Source organism: Marmota monax, unplaced genomic scaffold, assembly GCF_021218885.2.
Source record: "Marmota monax isolate L192 unplaced genomic scaffold, Marmota_monax_Labrador192_F-V1.1 WCK01_AAM20220418_F8-fsc00056, whole genome shotgun sequence".
Taxonomy (NCBI): Eukaryota; Metazoa; Chordata; class Mammalia; order Rodentia; family Sciuridae; genus Marmota; species Marmota monax.
The window spans coordinates 1,802,580-1,822,899 of NW_026695212.1; the positions used below are offsets into that span (position 1 = coordinate 1,802,580).

Below are 20,320 nucleotides of genomic sequence, written 5' to 3' on the forward strand. Positions count from 1 at the left end.
TACACATAGTAAGATAATACCTTTAGTTCCAACATACAAAGGAAAAGCTTTGAAACTTTTTTTTAAAATGTTGCACAGTCATAGGATATGGTAGAGAAATTGGGTTGTATCATTTACCCCATTCTGTTTTGAATGTAAACAAGGCATTCTATAGGATTTCTCTTCTAGTCTCATCAGAGGATAGACTGATGTCCTGTCTGTATTTACAGAATAATAAAATGCACAGCTGGTGCTCACATCATGCTCTCCAAGGCAGGATCTAGTCCTGTTCTCCTGATTCCCCCCACTGCCTGGAAGAATATAGTTAAATTTCTGGAATGGCTCTGTGCTGTTCCCACATCTTTTTTTAAAGAATGGAAGAGTTATTTGTGTGTTGTTGTTTTTTTTTTTTTAGTATTTATTTTTTTTTTAGTTTTCGGCAGACACAACATCTTTGTTTGTATGTGGTGCTGAGGATTGAACCCGGGCCGCATACATGCCAGGTGAGCGCGCTACCGCTTGAGCCACATCCCCAGTCCACATCCTTGTTTCTCATGTGCTTCAAGGTGATGTCTGTTTGCTCCTAGTCTTCCTAACTGCAAATCCCAGCAGAACTTATCTAACTTGGCTTCCCTATGGCGTATCACATTACTGACCTGATTTTCTTGGACCTTTCTCTCATCTCAATCCTTCCCCCACACTCTTGCTTATTTCTCCTCTCATCCTTTTGACTTTTCCCTTCAGTCCCCTTCAAGGGCTCGCCTTCATCTGAGCACCCCTTCAATAGCAGAGTTCTGTCCTTGCTGTATGTGGTACTTGCCCCAACAGGATAGCTGCTGCTTTGTGTGAGCTTCTGCTCTAGAACATTCTAGGGCTTAATGAGGTACATCACTTAAGGCTCACAAGCACCCTGTGAGGCCTGGTTATCCTCTCTGTCTCACAAATGATATCATCAAGTTCCTCTGAGCTAGTGACTGCAAAGCCACACAGCAGGTTTCAAAGTCTGACCAGAGAACTGTGCTCTCTCCCTTGGTCCAGTTCCCTCTCTCAGGCTGCTCTCCATCATAGCCATATAGTCCAGGCAACTTGTGAAGACAGTGACTCCCAGTCGCCAGCCCTCTCAGCCCTTCCTGAATTCCCAGCTGACACCCAACCACTTTCTCTCAGTCCACCGGCTACCCGAGCCTCAGTCTGTCCCAGACTCCGCTTCTTTTCTGTCAGCGTCCTCACCTTGTGAAAGGCAACCTGGAAGTCATCTTAGCCTCCTCCCTTCCCATCTCAAAACCCTCACAATACTACTTTCATGCATTTGCCATAACAAAATACCACTGAGTAACTTAAACAACACAAATTTATTTTCTCAGAGTTCTGGAAGCCCAGTGTCCAAGACCAAGGGGTTGACAGGTTTCGTTTCTTCTGAGGCCTCTCTCCTGGGCTTGCAGATGACCACCTTCTCGCCATGACCTCACGTGGTTCTCCTTGCTCTGTGTATCCTATGGGTCCTAGTCTCCTCTTTTTCTAAGGACACTGGTCATATTGGATTAGGGTGCACTCCATATGAACTGATGTTATTTAATTACCCATTTAAATGCTTATCTCCCAATCTAGTGCTGTAGTTAACGACTCCAACATATAAACTTGGGAAGGACACAACTCAGCCCCCATCACTAGACATCTCTCAGATCCAACTTCCCATCTCCATCCTCAATTGCTACTCTTAGTTGAGCACCTGCCATTTCTCACCATTATATATTCTCATCATTACAACTATTACATCTTATAAATAATACTTTTCTTATTATAAAATAATTACATGGGCTCCTAGAAGTTTCAATTTTTTAAAAAAAAACTCTGTAATCTCAAAAAACATAATTGAAATTGATAAATATCCTTAACCTCTTTTCTCTCTGTATATATATATATTTTTTTAATTTTTTTAAGAGAGAGAGAGAGAGAAATTTTTTAATATTTATTTTTTAGTTATTGGCTGACACAACATCTTTGTTCATATGTGGTGCTGAGGATCAAACCCGGGCCGCACGCATGCTAGGCAAGCGTGCTACCGCTTGAGCCACATCCTCAGCCCAATATATTTTTTACTTTTTTAGTTATACATGGGCACAATATCTTTACTTTATTTATTTTTATGTGGTGCTGAGGATCGAACCCAGTGCCCCACATGTGTGAGGCAAGCACTCTACCCCTCTCTTTTTTTTAAAAAATTACAATCACAACCTATATTCTCTTTTGCAATTTGACTATCTCCTTTAACAATTCCTCACACCATTAAATATATTTTCCAACATCATTCATTGGTTACAACATGGTATTCCATTACATAGGTATCCTAACTGATTTCCCATTTAATCAGCTTCCAAGTTTTCACTCTTACAATGAAGATTTTTGTTTATCTGTATTTTCTCACATCTAGGATTTCCTTAGGATCCGAAGTGAAAAATTGGGTCAAATGCTAGTTTAATTTTTAGGTTTTGATTTCATTCACAAATTGTCTTCTAAGAAAGTCTATCTGAATCTGTACTCCCACCAATGTATTCAAAAGTATCAAAATTCTTAGCATTCTCACCAGAATGTGCATTTGTCAAGTGAAAAATGTTATGAATAAAAATATAGGTTAGGGGCTGAGGATATAGCTCAGTTGGTAGAGTGCTTGCCTTGCATGCATAAGGCCCTGGGTTCAACCCCCAGCACCACAATAAATAAATAAATATGTGTATGTGTGTATGTGTATTTTCTAGGTTATGATTCTAACTTTTTAAAATATATGGATAAAAAAGATAAGGATATATGCCATTTATCAATTTCAATTATGCTTAATTATTGAGATTTTTTTATTTCTACCTTCTACAGACCTCATGTAATTATTTTATAATGTCCAGTTTTCACTGGTGATTACAGTACTAGCTGCTTTATAATGAACTCATGTCTTTAGTGTAGCAGTCAGCCACTCTAACATCCCCAGGCCTCAGGCCTCAGGCCTACAGCCTATGGGCTTCTTCTCTAGCCCCTGGCTGTAGCCCTCAGGGTATAAGGCGTTGCACAGTGCACTGACCTGTGACACTCCTGCTCTTGTGTCTAAACCCAGTCAACACCACTACTCCAACAACTACCATGAGCCCTTGGGCTTCTGGGGAGCAACTGGCATCTTCTATGGGCAGAAAAACAGCTGTATTGGCCCAGGAGCAGGCTGGAGGCCATTTAGATAGAGAATTCTGAATCCTGGTGGCCCACAGTGTGATCCCAGAGGCAGAGGTGTTAACTCCAGATGAGTATGTCCCTCAGCCTAGTGAAGGTCAAAGGAAGGTCCAAAACAGGGGTCTTCACAATACTACCTGTGCCATTCAGGAATGAAAAATAATCTATGAGGGACTGAGGAGATATTAGACATTATATATTTTAAAAATTTTTTTCAGATGTTGATGGACCTTTATTTTACTCATTTGTTTATATGCAGTGCTGAGAATCGAACCCAGTGCCTCACACATGCTAGGCAAGCACTCTACCACTGAGCCACAACCCCAGCCCTAGACACTATATTTATACTCAGTTTTCAATAGCATCCTTCCTTAAAATTTTCTTTTCCTGTCTTATTCTACACAATGTATTAGTTAAGTAGTATACGCATAAGATTACAATACAAAATACTGCTTAATATGCCTACATTGGAAGGCTAGGGATGTGGCTCGAGCAGTAGCGCGCTAGCCTGGCATGCGTGCGGCCCGGGTTCGATCCTCAGCACCACATACAAACAAAGATGTTGTGTCCGCCGAAAGCTAAAAAATAAATATTAAAATTCTCTCCCTCTCTCTCTCTCACTCTCTCTTTAAAATATATATATATATATATATATATATATATATATATATATATGCCTACATTGGAGATACACACTTGATGTTTTTATCTGTTTTTACCAAGAGCAGTGGAAGTTCAAAAACATTTAGAGACTTTTCTGTAGTGAGTATGTTGACTGTTAGTGACCCCCATGAAATGAGCTTTTAGTTCATCTACTTCCTTAATTTTTTAAAAAATATTTTTTAAACACAATATCTTTATTTTATTTATTTTTATGTGGTGCTGAGGATCAAACCCAGTGTCTTACATGTGCTAGGCGAGTGCTCTGCTGCTGAGCCACAACCCCAGCCCCTCCTTCCTTAAATTTTTATAGTTCCTCCCCCACCCTTACTGCTACCAGAAAGACTTTTTTTTACACACAGATCTTATTTTATCACACTTCTGCTTAAACTATTTTCTTTGTTTTTCACTGGCCTCTGTAACATAGCCTGTAAGGCTATGCGGGATCTCCTGCACAGGGACACACTTGATGTCATCAATCCCACCAAGAGCACCTGAGGTCCATTGTGGGCCTGTAGCCCCCCACCCAGCCTCCTTTGTTGCATATGATGCTTCCTCCTCTTCAGATGTTTCTCCCAAATCAACTGGCCCCGGTTGGCCAATTTCCCAGACCACTTCACCCTAGGGTAACCTTGAGTGAAGTCAGGCCTTCCTTGACCTTCCTAGGTACCTTCAAAGTCTGTTCTCTGTCCCACCAGGCTGTTAGACACTTGTCACACTGAATTGTGGGTGTTGCTTCTGTTATTCATTTCTTCCCCTGAAGGCAGAGACTGTCTTTTGTTGGCATCTACTTTCCTGTCTACTCAAGCCCTGGTATGCAGCAGGCACTAATTCTTTTTGTATGGATTTAAGTATGCGCCCATGCATGAAGAGTCAATCTCTGCAAATTCGTTGAATTGGATTCTAGAGAATGTGGCTTTTAGGTTCCCTCTGGATTCTAAGCCAGGTCACTTTTATCCTCCTGTAAATTTAATCTTGGCATCAACACGAAAAACATTTTTATAATGATGATGATTTTGACCATCTGGCCCTGAGTTAGAATCAGAAGTACCTGTAGACTCCCCACTCTAAATTGTTCTCCAGGTTTCTTCTCACCCTGACACCAATTCAATATGTGGGCCTTTTCTCCTAAGACGGCCCTTGGAATAGTTCATTATGTAGGACCTCTCCTGGGTGGGTTCTATTACCAGCTGTTGTTTATAGAGAGTTCTATTTGCTGGTGAAGAGAGTTGTAGCAGTTCTTATCTATGTGATGTAATGTGGCAGAGAGAGATGTTTTAAAAATACTTACATTGGAAACTCTTTGGCAGCTTCTCAAAAAGTTAAACAAAATTACTATGCGACTAGCATTTCCATTCCAGGTTATATGCCCAAGAGAACTGAAAATATTAAGTTCACACAAAAATGTACATGTGTCTAGCTAGTATTCATAATAGACAAGAAGGAGAAACAACCCAAATATCTATTAAATGATGAGTGAATAAGCAAAATGTGGTACATTCATATACTGAATTATTATTCAGCTGTAAAAAGAATGAATTACTGATACATGCTGTAGTACAGACTAAGCCTGAAAATGTTATGTTCAGTGAAAGAAGCCAGACACAAAAGGCCACATACTGTATAATTTCATTTACATGAAATGTCTTGAGTAAGTGAATCCATAGAGACAAAAATAGATCAGTGGTTACCAGTGAAATGGGACGTGCCTACTAATAGGCATAGAGTTTCCTTGTAGGGTCATAGAAATATTTTATAATTTGATAACAGTGACAATTGGACAACATTGTAAGTATACTAAAAACCACTGGATTTTACTGTTTAAAATGGTGAATTTTGTCTTACTTTAAAAAACTGCAAAGGAAGCATGGCAGCCTAGCCTCCTGTCTTTGTGAGGCATCCTGATGATATGACTGGATTTCAGAGAAGGCCAAGATGTCCAGATTAGATGGCTCAGCACCTTGTTGGGAACAGATGGGTCTCCACAAACTCACTTCTGTTCTTACACAGCAGAGGCTGGCCTTTTGGAGGGGAGGCGGATTTGTTCTCCTCTGCCTGGCAGGTCGATAGAGACCCCTGTACGTCTAACCAGGAACCTACCCTGCCTTCTCTTTCAGAGGGTAAATACATATGTCATCCTCACTGCCGAGACTTGGTGCATCTGGATTACCCACAAAATGAGAAATCACCACGCTGCAGGCCCACTTCTGAAGTAAGACATTCGAGCACAAAGGACAGTCAGGTAGGCGCTTGCAGAGCTTGCAGTGATCTGGGTTTCAGGCTGTCCCCGGGCTCCGACAGCGGCAGAGGGGACTTGTCACCCTCGGCTTCCTTGGCTTCCTTGTGCTTCTCCAGCAGATCTAGCTCAGGTTCTTTCTTTGCCATGGTTTCTTTCCTCGGGCTCTGCCTCATCAGAAGCTTAACTCTGGGTTATAATTTTAGAAATAAGATGGTAGCATGTATCAATAGCTTTATCCAACAGATTTGTCATAAGACACCAGGCTTTATTTAATCTGCTGATTACTTGCACTTTCGGGATACGCTCTTGTTGACAGACACACTTTTGGCTGCTGAAAATCGGACTTGGATTTTGAATGTGTGTTGTTTTATCATCTGGTAAAGAAATTGAGCATGAACACAACTGCTGGGGAATACATCAGCTTTTACTGGTTCAAGCAGGGTTCTCCCACTGGGACACGGTTCCCCCTTTTCTGTGAGGAAAACATTCCAAGACCCCCAGGGGATCCCCAAAACCTCAGGGAATACTGAAGCCTGCGTATAATATTTATATAACATATATATGATAGAGTTTAATTTAGAAATTAGGCACAGCTAGAGATGAACAATAATGATTAAAAATTAAATAGGACAATTATAACTATTTATTATTGTAGCAATATACGATTGATATACAATTATAATAAAGTTCTTTAAAACTTATGAAATCATTTATTTCTGTAATTTTTCATTTAACGTTTTAAGACCAGGTGACTGAAACTTTTCATGGAGGGGGGGGGGGGCACATAGATTTCGATCTACTTCTTAATAGATCCCCAACCTGGTTCCTGCCAGCCCACCATGCGCACTCTGTTCTCATGGGATGGCTGTGATTTTTAGAAGGACCGGGGGTGAAACCGGCAACAATGCCTTCTCCTCGATTCAGTATCCCCTTTCCTGCCACACAAGGTTCTTCCTGAAAAGTGGACAATTTTTTCAAAGGTTGGAGGCACCTGAATTAAATGAATCTTTGAACATGTCATTTCTGGGAGCTCACAGGCATGTCTGAATAGGATTACCTAAATTAGGCAACAATATTCATCCTTTCTTCACGTGTGAATGAAACTATGTGGGCATAAGAGGCTGATTTCTTGTCCCCTGATCAATGCTAAGAACAAAAGACCAGTGACATGGTTTTGTCCCTTGTTTTTTTTTCTTAACAAAGTTAACTCTTGATCAGAACAGTCGTAGCTGTTGAGGAGAGTCAGTTCAGCGCGTGTGGTTCACATGTGCTGGATTCCTACTCAATCAGGCGGGGCAGGGGTGGAGGAAGCTAATGGGGCATCTGTAAAGGGCACGAACAATAGCTCCTCTGGCGCACTGATGGCTTCATTTTAAGTAGTGACTGATGTGAATTGTACAATTGAAGATGATGAGCATTCCCGCAAAGTTGTTCCAGCCTTAAAATTAGCTCCAGAAAATGCCTTCCTCTCATGGAGAAAAGCATCGATTGGGGATGCAGCTGGTAATTTAATAGGAAGACTCTGTAGAGAGCAGTGAGGACAATAGATGTATTATGAGAAGCTCTAGGGAGAACAAACATTGCTTGTTGAGCTTGGGAAAAAAATGTTGAGTTCAAGTATAAGGTTTAAACAAATGCTTTAGGAAGTTTTTCAAAAAGTACTTGCACAAATGATGCTTGAATAATTTATGTTATTTTTCATATTGACTTATAAACATAATAATTGTACATATTTATGGGGTACAGTGTCATAATTTGATACATGTATACAATGTGCAATGATCAAATTGGAGCAATTAACACTTGCATCTCCTTAAATATTTATCATTTCTTTGTTATGAAGCTTCACACACCTCTCTTCTAGTTCTTTATAAAATGTACAGTAGATCATTGTGAACTGTGGTCATTGCATTGATTTTTTAAAAATAATACTGAGCTGGGTAAAGTGGTGCATGCCTGTAATTCCAGCCATTCAGAAGGCTGGGGCAGGAGGATGGCAAGTTAGAGTCCAGCCTCAACAATTTAGCAAGACCCTGTCTCAAAATAAAAAATCAAAGGATGGCAATGTAGTACAGTGCCCCTGAATTTAACCCCCAGTACCACACATGTACTACTACTACTAATAATAATAATAATAATAATAATAAGCTCTCCTATGTAGCTTAAAAAATTTTAGGAAATAATAAAGTCATTTGGAATCAATTTACTTTGATTATTTTTAAATGATAGAATTTAAGATTCAGAAGTTGATGTTTTGGGCACCCCAGATTTGGTTCATTAGAACAGGCTGCAGATCATGCGGAGAAAAATCCTCCTAACAAGGTGAGGATAAACTTTTTCATATTAGAGAACCTTTCCCTCTTTTATAATCGGATAAGAAAGACATTTGGGAATGTCACTCTAACCTTTAATTTCCTGTATAAGGGGAAAGTGGCTCACAAAGAGTACATTATATCCTGAATATTTTCTTTTCATGAGGCACGACGTACAAACTGTGGTGCTGTAACACCTTGTTTTAATATTTATAATGGAACTACTCTTGTGAATTGAGCTTTGCTACTGCAATTATTTTTGTTCTTCCTGGCTTTAAAGGTGCAAAATGATAAATGCAGTGGTTCTAAAGTCATTAGCCAGATTCTAAGTCTTGGCGATATCTCAAGACTCAGGACTTTCTCCTTTTGGAAATGTGTATCATCTCTTTCTGTTACAAGATCTCACAGTCCAATCATAATCCCCAGTGCTGCTGGCTTACGCCCCTGATAGAGAAATAAACATCAGAAAGATTTTGATTCAACCAAGACTCTTAAAAGACCAGTTCCAGCAGAATCTCCTAGAAGCTAAAGAATTTGGCCAAGAACCTAAAGAATAATTCCCTTATAATTATTTCACTCCTACTTTTTTTTTTTTTTTTTGTACTGGGGATTTACTCAGGGGCACTTGACCACTGAGCCACATCCCCAGCCCTATTTTGTATTTTCTTTAGAGACAGGGTCTCACTGAGTTGCTTAGCCCCTTCCTTTTGTTGAAGCTGGCTTTGAACTCACAATCCTCCCACCTTAGCCTCCCAAGCTGCTGGAATTACAAGCATGAGATACCAAGCCCAGCCTCACTCCTACTTTTTGATATGATGAGAATTTGAAAGGATTGTTGAAAAGCACTTTTCAACCATGAAACATATTTAGTTATTCATTAACCTAAGATTTGTAATAAACCTGGTATTTAGTTTCTGAATTCGGAACCATGAAGATTGTGAAACTCAAATTTGACTGATTTGGTATTGCATATTTTTATTATAAAAGTAATGAGTGATTATTATAGAAATTTTGAAAAATGTCAGAAAGTTTAAGAAAAACATTAAAATTGACTATCACCCCATCACCCAGAGATAATCACTGTTGATTTTTTTTTTTTTAGTGTCCATTGTCTATATGTATTTCTTTGTAAAAACTGGGACTTTTGTATAGATAGGTAAAGATGCAGATTCATCTTTACTGTTCCTTACAGTGTGACCATTCTTCCTGCCATTGTATGTCCTCTGAAAACATGATCTCCATTATGTTGCATCTTATATTTGATGACTATTTTTTACTTCTTTTGATACTGTTCTTCATTATTGTGAATAAAACTGTAATATCTTTGTATGAAAATTATTTTTTACATTTCTTCTTATTTCCTTCATGCAGATTTCTGAAGAATAATTACTTGATTGAAAGCTCTCCTGGCTTTTGATACATACTGCTAAGTTCTTTGACAAAATGTGCCATTTTATACCCTTACCAGCAGTTCATAAATAAGGTTATCTCACTATAAATTTACCTATCCTTTCCTGCATAAGGCATTCTATTTTAAAACTTGAGAGTTGTGAACAGTGGTAGATGTCTATAGTCCCTGATGATCAGGGAGCTAAGGCAGAAGGATCACTTGAGCCCAGGAGTTTGAGGCCAGCCTGGTCAACATAGCAAGAATTGTCTTAAAAGAAAACAAAACTATTTATTTATTTGTTTGTTTGTTTGTTTGTTTTGGTTCCAGGGATTGAACCTGGGGGGCGTTTAACCACTAAGCCACATACAAAGCCCTTTATTTGTTTTATATTTTGAGACAGAGTCTCACTAAATTGCTTAGGGCCTTGCTAGGTTGATGAGACTGGCTTTGAACTTGTGATCCTCCTGCCTCAGTCTCCTAAACTGCTAGGATTAAAACACTCCAGCCAAAACAAAATTTTAAGTGTAAACTTAATATTTTAAATCTAAGGCTGGGGATATAGCTCAATGGTAGAGTACTTACCTAGCATGTGTGAAACACTGAGTTCAGTTCCCAGCACTGAAAAAGTATTAAAATATAAAATTAAAAATGCATTTTAAAAGCTTAGTCCCTATAGATTTGGTGTGCAGGGTAAAGGAAATGGTTGAGTGATGATTAAGTGGTGTGGTCTAGTCCAGTCTTTCAAAATTGTATTTTGTGAAGCTAGGACCCAGGTTGATAATTCTGTGAATCCCCAGTTTGGTTTTTCTTGGTCTATGCAGAAAGGGTGGGCTTCCACATCAATTGTCCCCTCGAGGCTCTGAGAGTGAACTTTTTTCCAAAGGAGGGAAGGAAATGGAAAATCTGAATGAAATGATGGAAAAGGGGAACAAAACCCCACCACCACCATATTTCTGACTGTAACATGAGCAGAGTCTTAAGGGCAGAGGTGTGGAAGGTTAGATAGGAGATCCAGAAGACAGCCTCAATTACTAAAAGCTCTGAGAGATTTGACTAGATGTGAGGAAAGAAACTTCTTCCTCCAGCTCCACATCCTGAAGTCTTCATGTGTATATTTTAGCAGTTAAAACTACACACTCAGGCCGGCTGCAGTGGCTCATACCTCTAATTCTGGCAGCTTGGGAGGCTGAGACAGGAGGATTGTGAGTTCAAAGTCATCCTTAGCAATGAGGAGCTAAGCCACTCAGTGAGACCTTGTCTCTAAATAAAACACAAAATAGGGCTGGGGATGTGGCTCAGTGGTCGAGTGCCTCTGAGTTCAATTCCCAGTACCAAACAAAAACAAACAAACAAACAACAACAACAACAAAAAAAAAAAACTACACACTCAGACTTAATCATAACCACCAATGGCAGCAATTATTAGCTAAATTCAACCAAATGAGAGTATCATTTTTTTGTAGATCAGAAATGGCTAAATCCCGGCTAACTTTGTGTGGCTCAAATTCAAACATAACCTAGGGAATTATTCTTAATCATTATAAGTCCATGGCAGTACTTTTTGATGAAGGCCTCTGTAGCAAGGTGGCCACTGCACCCAGACCTATGGGGGAAGCTGAGCCTGGGTCCCAGGGAGCTGAGAGAGGGATAGATGGTTGTTGTGTTTGTGACTGCATGGCCACCAGAGGGAGCTCTAGCATTGGCTCCTGTATGTCTCATGTTAGCCCCAGATTACAGTGAAAAACAATAAAAGGAATAAAACAGAGAGTGCTTAAAAAAAAAAAAAGTGAGTACTAATGCTTCTTGAGCACTCAGTACACAGTACTGAAGCTTAGGCGCACAATGATATCACTACAATTTTTATTTTTTTTTAAAGAGACTGAGAGAGAATTTCAATATTTATTTTTTAGTTATCGGCGGACACAACATCTTTATTTTGTATGTGGTGCTGAGTATCGAACCTGGGACGCACCCATGCCAGGCGAGCGCACTACCGCTTGAGCCACATCCCCAGCCCCCACAATTTTTATTGTTAACATTAATGAAGCTTCTAGGTGCTTGACAGATAATCTCTCATTTCATGCTTACTGCATTTGGATCAGCAATACATTCTTTCTATTTTTATACATTAGATCAAGGTTTATAGAAATTAAGCAATTTAACAAATAAGGGAAATAAATGAGATTTTTATCCCCCCTACCCTTTTCCTACTGGTAATGTAAAAGAAATCATTCTTGTTAAAAAAAAAAAAAAAAAAAAGGCTGGGGGTGTAGCTCAGTGGTAGAGTGCATGCTTAGCATATGTTAGGCACTGGGTTCAATCACCAGCACCAAAAATATTTAAAAGTTTAAAAAAAATTTAAAGGCATTTCATTTGGTATAAATGATTCCTCAATATCTTTAATGTATGAGGAAAAACAAAAACAGAAAGGGAAAAGGAGAGAAGAGAAAAGCTACTCAATTTTGCATACTCACTTCCAAGGCAATACCTGGTCCTGACTCTCCCCAGCACAGCCAAGTTCAAAGTCAACCTGGGCAATTTAGACACACATGGGTTGATACTAAAGGACAGAGAGGCACTGAATAGGGGACCCATGAAGAGGCTATTGTAGAATCCTAAGCAGGAGATGGCTCAGGTCATGGTAATGGTGTGGAGGGGACATGTAGTCCAATTCTGGGTATATTTTGAAGACTTATCGGACTTTGATGAGCAACTGGAAAGATAAAGTTCCCATCAACTTAGATGAGGAAGCTGAAGTGAAGCAATAGAGTTCCTAGATTGATCTTAAGACATAAAAGTAAGAGTCTTTAGCACAGAGAGATAAAATTTAAAGCTAAGAGAGGAGTGTAGATAGGGTAGAAAACTAAGGATTAGAGCCTGGAACACCTGGGATTAAAGGTCTGGAACCAGGAAAGGGAAGTGAGAAAGAGCAACTAGTTAAGTAAGAAGGAAACCAAGAGGAGGTGGATTCTGGAAGGTAGGAGAAGAAAATAGAAGATAGTCATCAATTATAACAAATGATGCATAAGTCAAGTAAGAAGAGGATGAATAATTGAGTGTTGGGTGTAGCAACATGGAGAAATTAATCTTGACAGGAGCAAATTTAGTAGATTGGAAATTTTTTTTCTCTATGATTTGACAGCAAGACTCTGCCATGGTATTCTCAATGCCTGACACAGAGTAGAGGCACAACTAATATTTCTTGGATAAGGGCTGGGGTTGTGGCTCAGTGGTAGAGTACTCACCTAGCATGGTGAGGCCCTGGGTTTGATCCTCAGCACCACATAAAAAAATAAATTAATAAAAAAAATTCTTGGATGAATTAAAAAATGCATTTCAACATGATACTGGCTATAATTGAAAACTGAATCTTTTAACTTTTTTTCTTCTGGTGATAGGGATTGAACCCAGAGTTTTGTACACTCCAGACAAGTTCTCTACCACTCTGCCACACACCTATCCCTTGGAGTTTTAAATAGGAGAGTTATACCTGTTAAGAAATTTATGAAACTATATATCTGTTTTCTTTTTAAAATCTCCATCTTATTTATTTATTTATTTTGAGGTACCGGGGATTGAACACAGGGTTACTCGACCACTGAGATACATCCCCAGCCCTTTTTATTTAATTTGAGGTAGCGTTTCACTAAATTGCCCAGGCTGGCTTTAAACTTGGCAATCCTCCTGCCTCAGCCTCCTGCGTTGCTATGATTTACACGCCAGCACCACCATGCTTGGCAAAATTCTTCATCTTAAAATAGATTAATGAGAATTCATGAAATACCACTGTACTAGTTTGGATCTTCCAAGAAGCAGAATCCAAGATGGGATGAGACACAGAAGAAATTCACTGTGGGAATATTTATGAAGGCTAAAGAGGAGGGAGTCAGGTTGTAAGGAGAGCTTCCCACAGCGATGCAGACCTGATGTCTGCGAAGAGGAAGGGAAGGAAAGAGGTTGGGTTGGAAGCGTCTGAAGTTGCCACACAGTTCCAAGAAATCCTTGGTGGGGAGTTCTCCAGTAAAAGTTACCAGCGATGCCATAGTTTGGGTCTGGAGTGTCCCTCACAGGCCCAGGTGTTAAAGGCATGGCCCCCAGCTTGGTGCTGTTGGGTAGGGTGAAACTTTTAAGAAGTGGAGCATCATGGGAGCTCTTCTGGTCGCTGGGGATGTGGCCTGGAGGGGAATTTCAGGACGTCAGCCCCTTCCTCTTGGTCTCTCTTTTGCCTCCCAGCCCTGAGGTGAATGTCTGCTCTGAGTCACACCCCCTGCAGGATGTACTGCCTGCCACAGGCCCGCAAGCCAAAGAGCCAACCTCACATGGACTCAAGCCTTTAAAATTATGAACCCAAAGAAGCCTCCCTCTTTAGGCATTTTGTTACAGTTACTGGAAGCTAACCCATCTGAAAAAGGAGTCCTGCATCTTGCTTGATTCGTGTGGCATTAGTACCCCCTCCTTGCCCAGTCAGGCTGAGAGGAAGTGTGGCCTCCAGGTAGATCCAGGGGCCTGCACTGGGGCCATCAGCCATGCTCCTCAAAGCAGGGCTATGAGTGGCACACTGTTATGGCTGCCACAGTCAACCTGTTGCATCACATGGATCTACTTCTCCATGCAGGTTTAGGGAGCAGCTATTCCTCTTCTCCTGAAGGAAAACTTACTAGAGGAAGGTGAGTGGGACACACCCCAGTGCTGTAGCTGCTGTTAGTTTCAGGTATACAACTGGTGTGCATGCTCTTCTTCCTCCCTCTACTCTCACCTTGGCAGCTCTTAGTGGGTTGCCTGTGGTATGACCCTGGGTTCTGGCAGCCATGATGTTTTGAGACTACCAGTTGCTACCTACATGCATACACAGTCACAGTAGGGCAAGGAAGAAGAAGAGATGCCCAAATAGATCCAGCTGTATCCTGGGCACAAATTCCTGGCACCCTGGCAATAGCTGCAGCTTCTAATGCAGTGTCTCCTGACAAGTGTTGTATCTCCTTTGGGGACCAGAACTTCCAACTCTGAAGAGCTCAGAGTTGCAGGGATGAGAACCACAAATCCCCCAGTAGGTCACTGGAGTGATGTTGTTGGGTCCTCCTTCCACCCTTTGGTTCTCAGATCCACACATTCTTTCTAAGCAGGACATAGCACTGGGGGAGACATCTCTGAGTTAATGCATCTGTCTTATCCTGGAGAATGGCACTCCCTATTTGCATAGTGTTGCTTCTCACCTGAGTCTCTAGCTGTCTTGAGGCTATTCTGTTGCATCTGGCTGCCTCTGGATGGTGTTACATAATATGGCCAGTGGACCTCATGGTCATGGGCCTACTTCTGCACCTCCTTTGTTGCAATTGGGTGCCCTGGCCAGGTGCTATATTGTAAGGATTCCATGCCTATGGATGAGGCATCATATAAGATCCCAGATAGCAGTGCTGCCTGAGGCACTTTGAGCAGAAACACAAACACAGGCAGTGTTCTCCAAAGGTCCATGTGTTAAAGAGTTGGCCCCAAGGTAGTGCTATGGGCCTCTAAAAGTTAGGGCCTACTAGGAGCTTGGTCCTTAGGTCTTAGTGGTATGTCCCTGAGGAAGATTGTAGAGCCCAGGCCTATCCTTTCTCTCTCTGATTTTCTGGCTCATGATGTGAGAAGTTTGCTCCAACATATGCTCCCTGCCATTGCCATCTGAAACCCTCACTGAAGACCTAAACCAATGGGGCTGCCCAAACTTGAACTGAAACTACCAGAACATTAGCTAAATAAAACTTTTCTCCTTTATGTATGTGTGTGTATCTATGCAGGGGCATGGTACTATTGAGCTACATCCCCACCCTTTTTGATTTTTATTTCAAGACAGGGTCTCACTAAGTTATCTTGCCAATGCTGGCTACATTTGCCATCCTCCTGCTTCAGCCTCCCAAATTGCTGGGATTACAGCATTGGGCAAACTTTTCTCTCTTTACAAGTTAATTGCCTCAAGTATTTTGTCATAGTAATGTGAAGCTGACTAACACAAAGATAAACCACTGCCTTCTAGGATGGAAGGTACCCAATGTAGTACATTTGCCCAAAAGTCATCAGTTGTCTGTCTGCAAGAATCATACATATTGAGGCTCCTCAATAGTCCCTTTTGCCAACAATTGTACATTCAAAATCAACAGTAGTTAAATCAACCTTGAAAAGTGAGCATTCATACTGTTGGGAACAAACATAGTCTCCATATCTGCTACCATGACCATTTGGTTCTTGTGCCTTTTGTATTAGGTGGGAAGTGGCTGATGATGAAGATTACTTTCAACTAGATAAGTAATTTTGTCTACCTGCTCAACCAGTACCTATTTCATGGGAGATGCTTTCTGGTGGTTAATGTGTAACACAAAAATTTTCATCCTTGTCCATTCCCATGGACATCCACATGTCTGTTTTCCTGCTTTATGACTTGGTGGATCTAACAGAACCCAGTTCTTCCTGAGCAGTTCTGAAGGGGTGGTTACTTGGCACACCATGGTCAAGCATTGTATCAAAAATCCAGTAAAATGTGAGAAAGGGGCTGGCATAACTCCAGGAATTGATTTAGTGCCTACTACCCTTCGTCCTTGAAATGACTGGGTATTTCCCTTTCCCTGGTTTGCAGTAAATAACCAAAGGTCTTTTTGAGGACTGCCTACAAAAATTATTGCAGTATGTGTTGCAGGGTTCTTTCTAGGGATCTGGCCACCTTTCCAGTCAATGGGTTCCAGATTTGAAAATTGGTTCCAAGAATGGGAACTTTGAAAGGACTGTGGCTATTTTTTGGAGTGCCTCCCTCCCTCAGCCTCCTACTCTTTCACTCTTGTCTTCCTTTGGCATAGATATTGTGGGCCCTTCTTAATTACCCATTACTTTTGTCCCTAGGGACACCATGCTCTATGAATTATCTCACGCCCCCTTGGCTGCTGCTAGTCATTATGGTAATTGTGGCCTCCTGGCTCCTGACACTTAAGTGCCACCGCCTGGTCTCTATTACTCTGGGGCGTCATAATGCCCACAGATATTAATGAGCCCAGGCCTGTCACTACCATTTGTACAGGTCATCAGCCCTGACCAGCAAAGGAGAGTTACCTCCAAACTTCTCAGTGATGCTGACGCCCCTCCTCAGTCCTGAAGGCCTTCCTAAATGGCTTGTCTTCTGGGTCTTTGCTGATCCATTTCCTCCATTTCTTTTTTCTTTCCTGTGCCATTTTCCAGGGCAACCCAAGCACTTCCACTTTGCTCAGCACTGTCAATTATTTCTCCAGGCTTCTAAGAGACGCTTTGGCAGAATGTTTGATTTGTCTTCTGGGATCCTTATCACGGTGCTTCCCACCAAAAGAGCCCCCTAGTGATGAATTGTTTTGCTAGATTATATTCTGGCCTCTTTGACCAGGTACCTTCAAATATGACCTCAAGATTGCTCCCTGTTTCCTGCTGGTATACGTGAGTAAGCTCTAACAGATCCTTTGATGTATAATCTCTTTTCTCCCTATCAGGCCCACCATGTCCCCAATCTTGATATTCTTGGTTTTGACCTTACTTAATGGCTTGGTGGCCAGTAAGGGAGTTGGGGGCAGCTCCCTGTTGCTTTTGTAGGGGAAAGATCTCTGTCGTGTCTACAGTATGGTGAAACTGTCAGTTCTCACTGTAAAACAGCAAGCTGCCTCGGCAAGCTTGGTGGGTTCAGGGGCTCTGCCAAGCCATTAGCCTGAGGCGCATCCATTTGGATATCCCCATCCCATATTTTAGTCCCAGATTTCTCCAACCAAGACCCTGACTGTAGCACGATAGATTTCCCAACTGGATATTTAAACATCTCTGGGTCTCTGTGACTTTATTAGATCCTTCGTCTGCTGCTCACTGTGTCACTTCTTCCACTAGAACAGATAAGAACCCCTTTGTAAGTCACCAAATAGGTTCTCTGCACCTAACACAGTCCCCATTGCTTGTTATCTCTCAGCAGGGCATCAGTACAACACAGCATTAACCAGCCAACTCCGCTCTCTTTGCAGGTATTGTTTCCCCGTATCTCCCAAATGGCTGCCATCTAATTCACCTCCACTTGGACTTTTTCCCAGGTCACCACTGGTGAAGGCTTTAATAATTGTGCCACCACCTTCTACCAGGGACTGTCCTTGCCCCACATACCACTCAGGCTAGCATCCACCTAGCCTGCTGGGCAATAAAAGAGCCAGTCCCCAGACCCTCATCTTAACTCCTGTTTTCTTGGACCACTGCTGACACTTCTTGGGTTAGTTTACATTCTTGAGAAGCAGAAGCCAAGATGGAGACCTGCATGAAATGTACTGAGGGAACACTTGGAAAGGATAAAGGAGAAGGAGTCAGAATAGGCAGGGAGAAACTTCAGACCCAGTGCAGGTCTGACATCTGTGAAGGAGAGGGGCAGGGGAGGACGTTCAGGAAGGGGAGCCTCGGGGTTGAGTTACAGCAAGGATGTGGGAATCCTTGACCCAAAGTTGCTCATTAATGGAGTCCTGCTTTTAAGTTTAATTTGGTTTGTATGATACTGGAGCTCCAACCCAGGCCCTCACGTATTCTAGGCACACACTCTACCATGGAGCTACATTCCCAGCCCAGGAGTCCTACATTCTGTAAGAAGGGCCTATGTTGTGACTATGCACTCTTTATTCTGTCATTGGCTGGAAGTGGCCTATAGGAAGGTGGTCTCCAAGGTGTGGAGGAGGATGCGGAAGGTCTGCCTGGGGCCATCAATTATGCTCTCACAGCAGGAGGGCTAAGTAATGCAATTTCATAGCCACAACCTCCCACCAGGTCCCCGAAAGCTTACTTTACTATTTGTGTATCTTGTGAGTCATAGAGTAAGGAGGCTACAACTAGCTTCAGAGATGATCTCATCTGATGTCTTCATTTCAAAGATGAAGAAAAAGGGCTGGGGTCCTGGCTCAGGGGTAGAGTGCTCACCTGGCACCTGTGAGGCCCTGGGTTCAAACCTCAGCACCACATAAAAATAAATAAATAAAATAAAGATATTGTGTCCATGTACAACTAAAAAAAAAAGATGAAGAAAAAGAGACTCGAAATTTAAAACAAAGCTTTCCTTTTATACAGGCATTTCAGGTTGTACCTTTTTACTTGAGTGTGAAGATATGCCACTCATCAAGGCACATTTGGCATTTCTGGCCCAGGATTAGATGCCAGAAGTCCCTTTCCCCACCCCATGCATTGTGAGAAACCAAACTACTCTTCTCCTACCCCATTTCTAGAAGGTCCTTAGAGGGCATAAAATCCCAAGTAGTAATGTTGATCAGCTCACTGATGTCAGAGTCAGGGTTAGTGTCTGTCCAGATATACGACATATTTCCATAACATCGAGGGCCATTCTACATAATTCTGTGACAGTTCACATGCCTTCTTGGCACCTCTACTGTTGTTCTTCCATCCTTTCTTCATACCCCACCCCCACCCCAGTCTTCTAAATAAACAACTGCTTTCTTCATCTAGTTGTTTAGGAACAAACCTGAGAACCCTCCTATATTCTCCCCCACCCCCTTATTCCCCACATCCAGTCCATGAGTGAACCCAGTTGCTGTCTCCCAAACATAACCAACATCTGTCTGCTTCTCTTCATGCCTACTGCTGCCACATTCCTTTCTCACTTGTACCACTACCACAGCCTCCTATATGTAAGTTTTCCTCCACTTTTACAGAAAGCAGCCAGAGAATATTTTAAATGTAAATCAGATTACATTACATATCTATTCCCCTTAAAATAAAATGCATATTCTTTACAAGGCCCTTCATGATTACATTAGTCTACTTTGTTATTATACCAAAATACCTGAGGCTGGGTACATCACAAAGGAAAAAAACGTTGGGATTGAGGGTGTAGCTCAGTGATAGAACATGTGCTTAGCACATGCCAGGCGCTGATTCAATTCCCAGCATTGTTTAAAAAGAGAGAGAGAGAGAGAGTTTTTTTGTTTTTGTTTTTGTTTTTTAGCTCACAATAATAATGTTCAAGGATATTGAGTCAGCATTGGCCCGGCTTTGATAAGGACCTCATTGGCAGGAGTGCATATGAGAGGGAAAGATGACTAACTCAGGGTCCCATGAGAACTACCTAAATCTCATCCAAGGGTAGCACTCCTGGATGATCTAACTAACTCCCACTAGGCTGTACCTTGTAAAGGTCCTACCACCTCTCAATGTCACCACACCAGGGACCAACCTTTCAACACAGGAACCTTGGGCAACAAACCACATGCAAACCATAGAGGTGATCTAGACCTTGCCTCCCCATTGATTTTGGTTCATACCACTGCTCCACTAAGTCACTAGATACCAGCCGGGCTGACTCTTGCCCTGTCCCTTAAATATACCAAGTTCAGCCCTGAGGTCCTATGCCTTTTACTCTGCCTAGAATATTCTCTCCAGATTCTCTGAACTGGCTCCTTGATTGAGATCTCAGTTCAAATGTCACCTTCTCAATGACACCTTCCCTGATCTCCAAACTACAGCAATTCCCACTCTACCACCATCCTCTAACATATTTCC

General features: G+C 41.6%; 1 protein-coding gene across 2 annotated transcripts in view; it reads left to right on the forward strand.

Annotated features, from left to right (window-relative positions):
* Nucleotides 1-20,320, forward strand: part of Rassf3 (Ras association domain family member 3) — a 137,831-nt gene that overhangs the window by 2,484 nt on the left and 115,027 nt on the right. The window contains exons 1-2 of one of the 2 annotated variants that reach the window (XM_058574663.1): nucleotides 461-482; nucleotides 5,970-6,094. In XM_058574663.1, the coding sequence (XP_058430646.1) occupies nucleotides 476-482; nucleotides 5,970-6,094 (132 nt within the window). In that variant the 5' untranslated portion in view covers nucleotides 461-475. Of the gene's footprint in view, nucleotides 1-460; nucleotides 483-5,969; nucleotides 6,095-20,320 lie in introns of those variants that run through there. The other variant, XM_046430692.2, reaches the window with a different exon arrangement.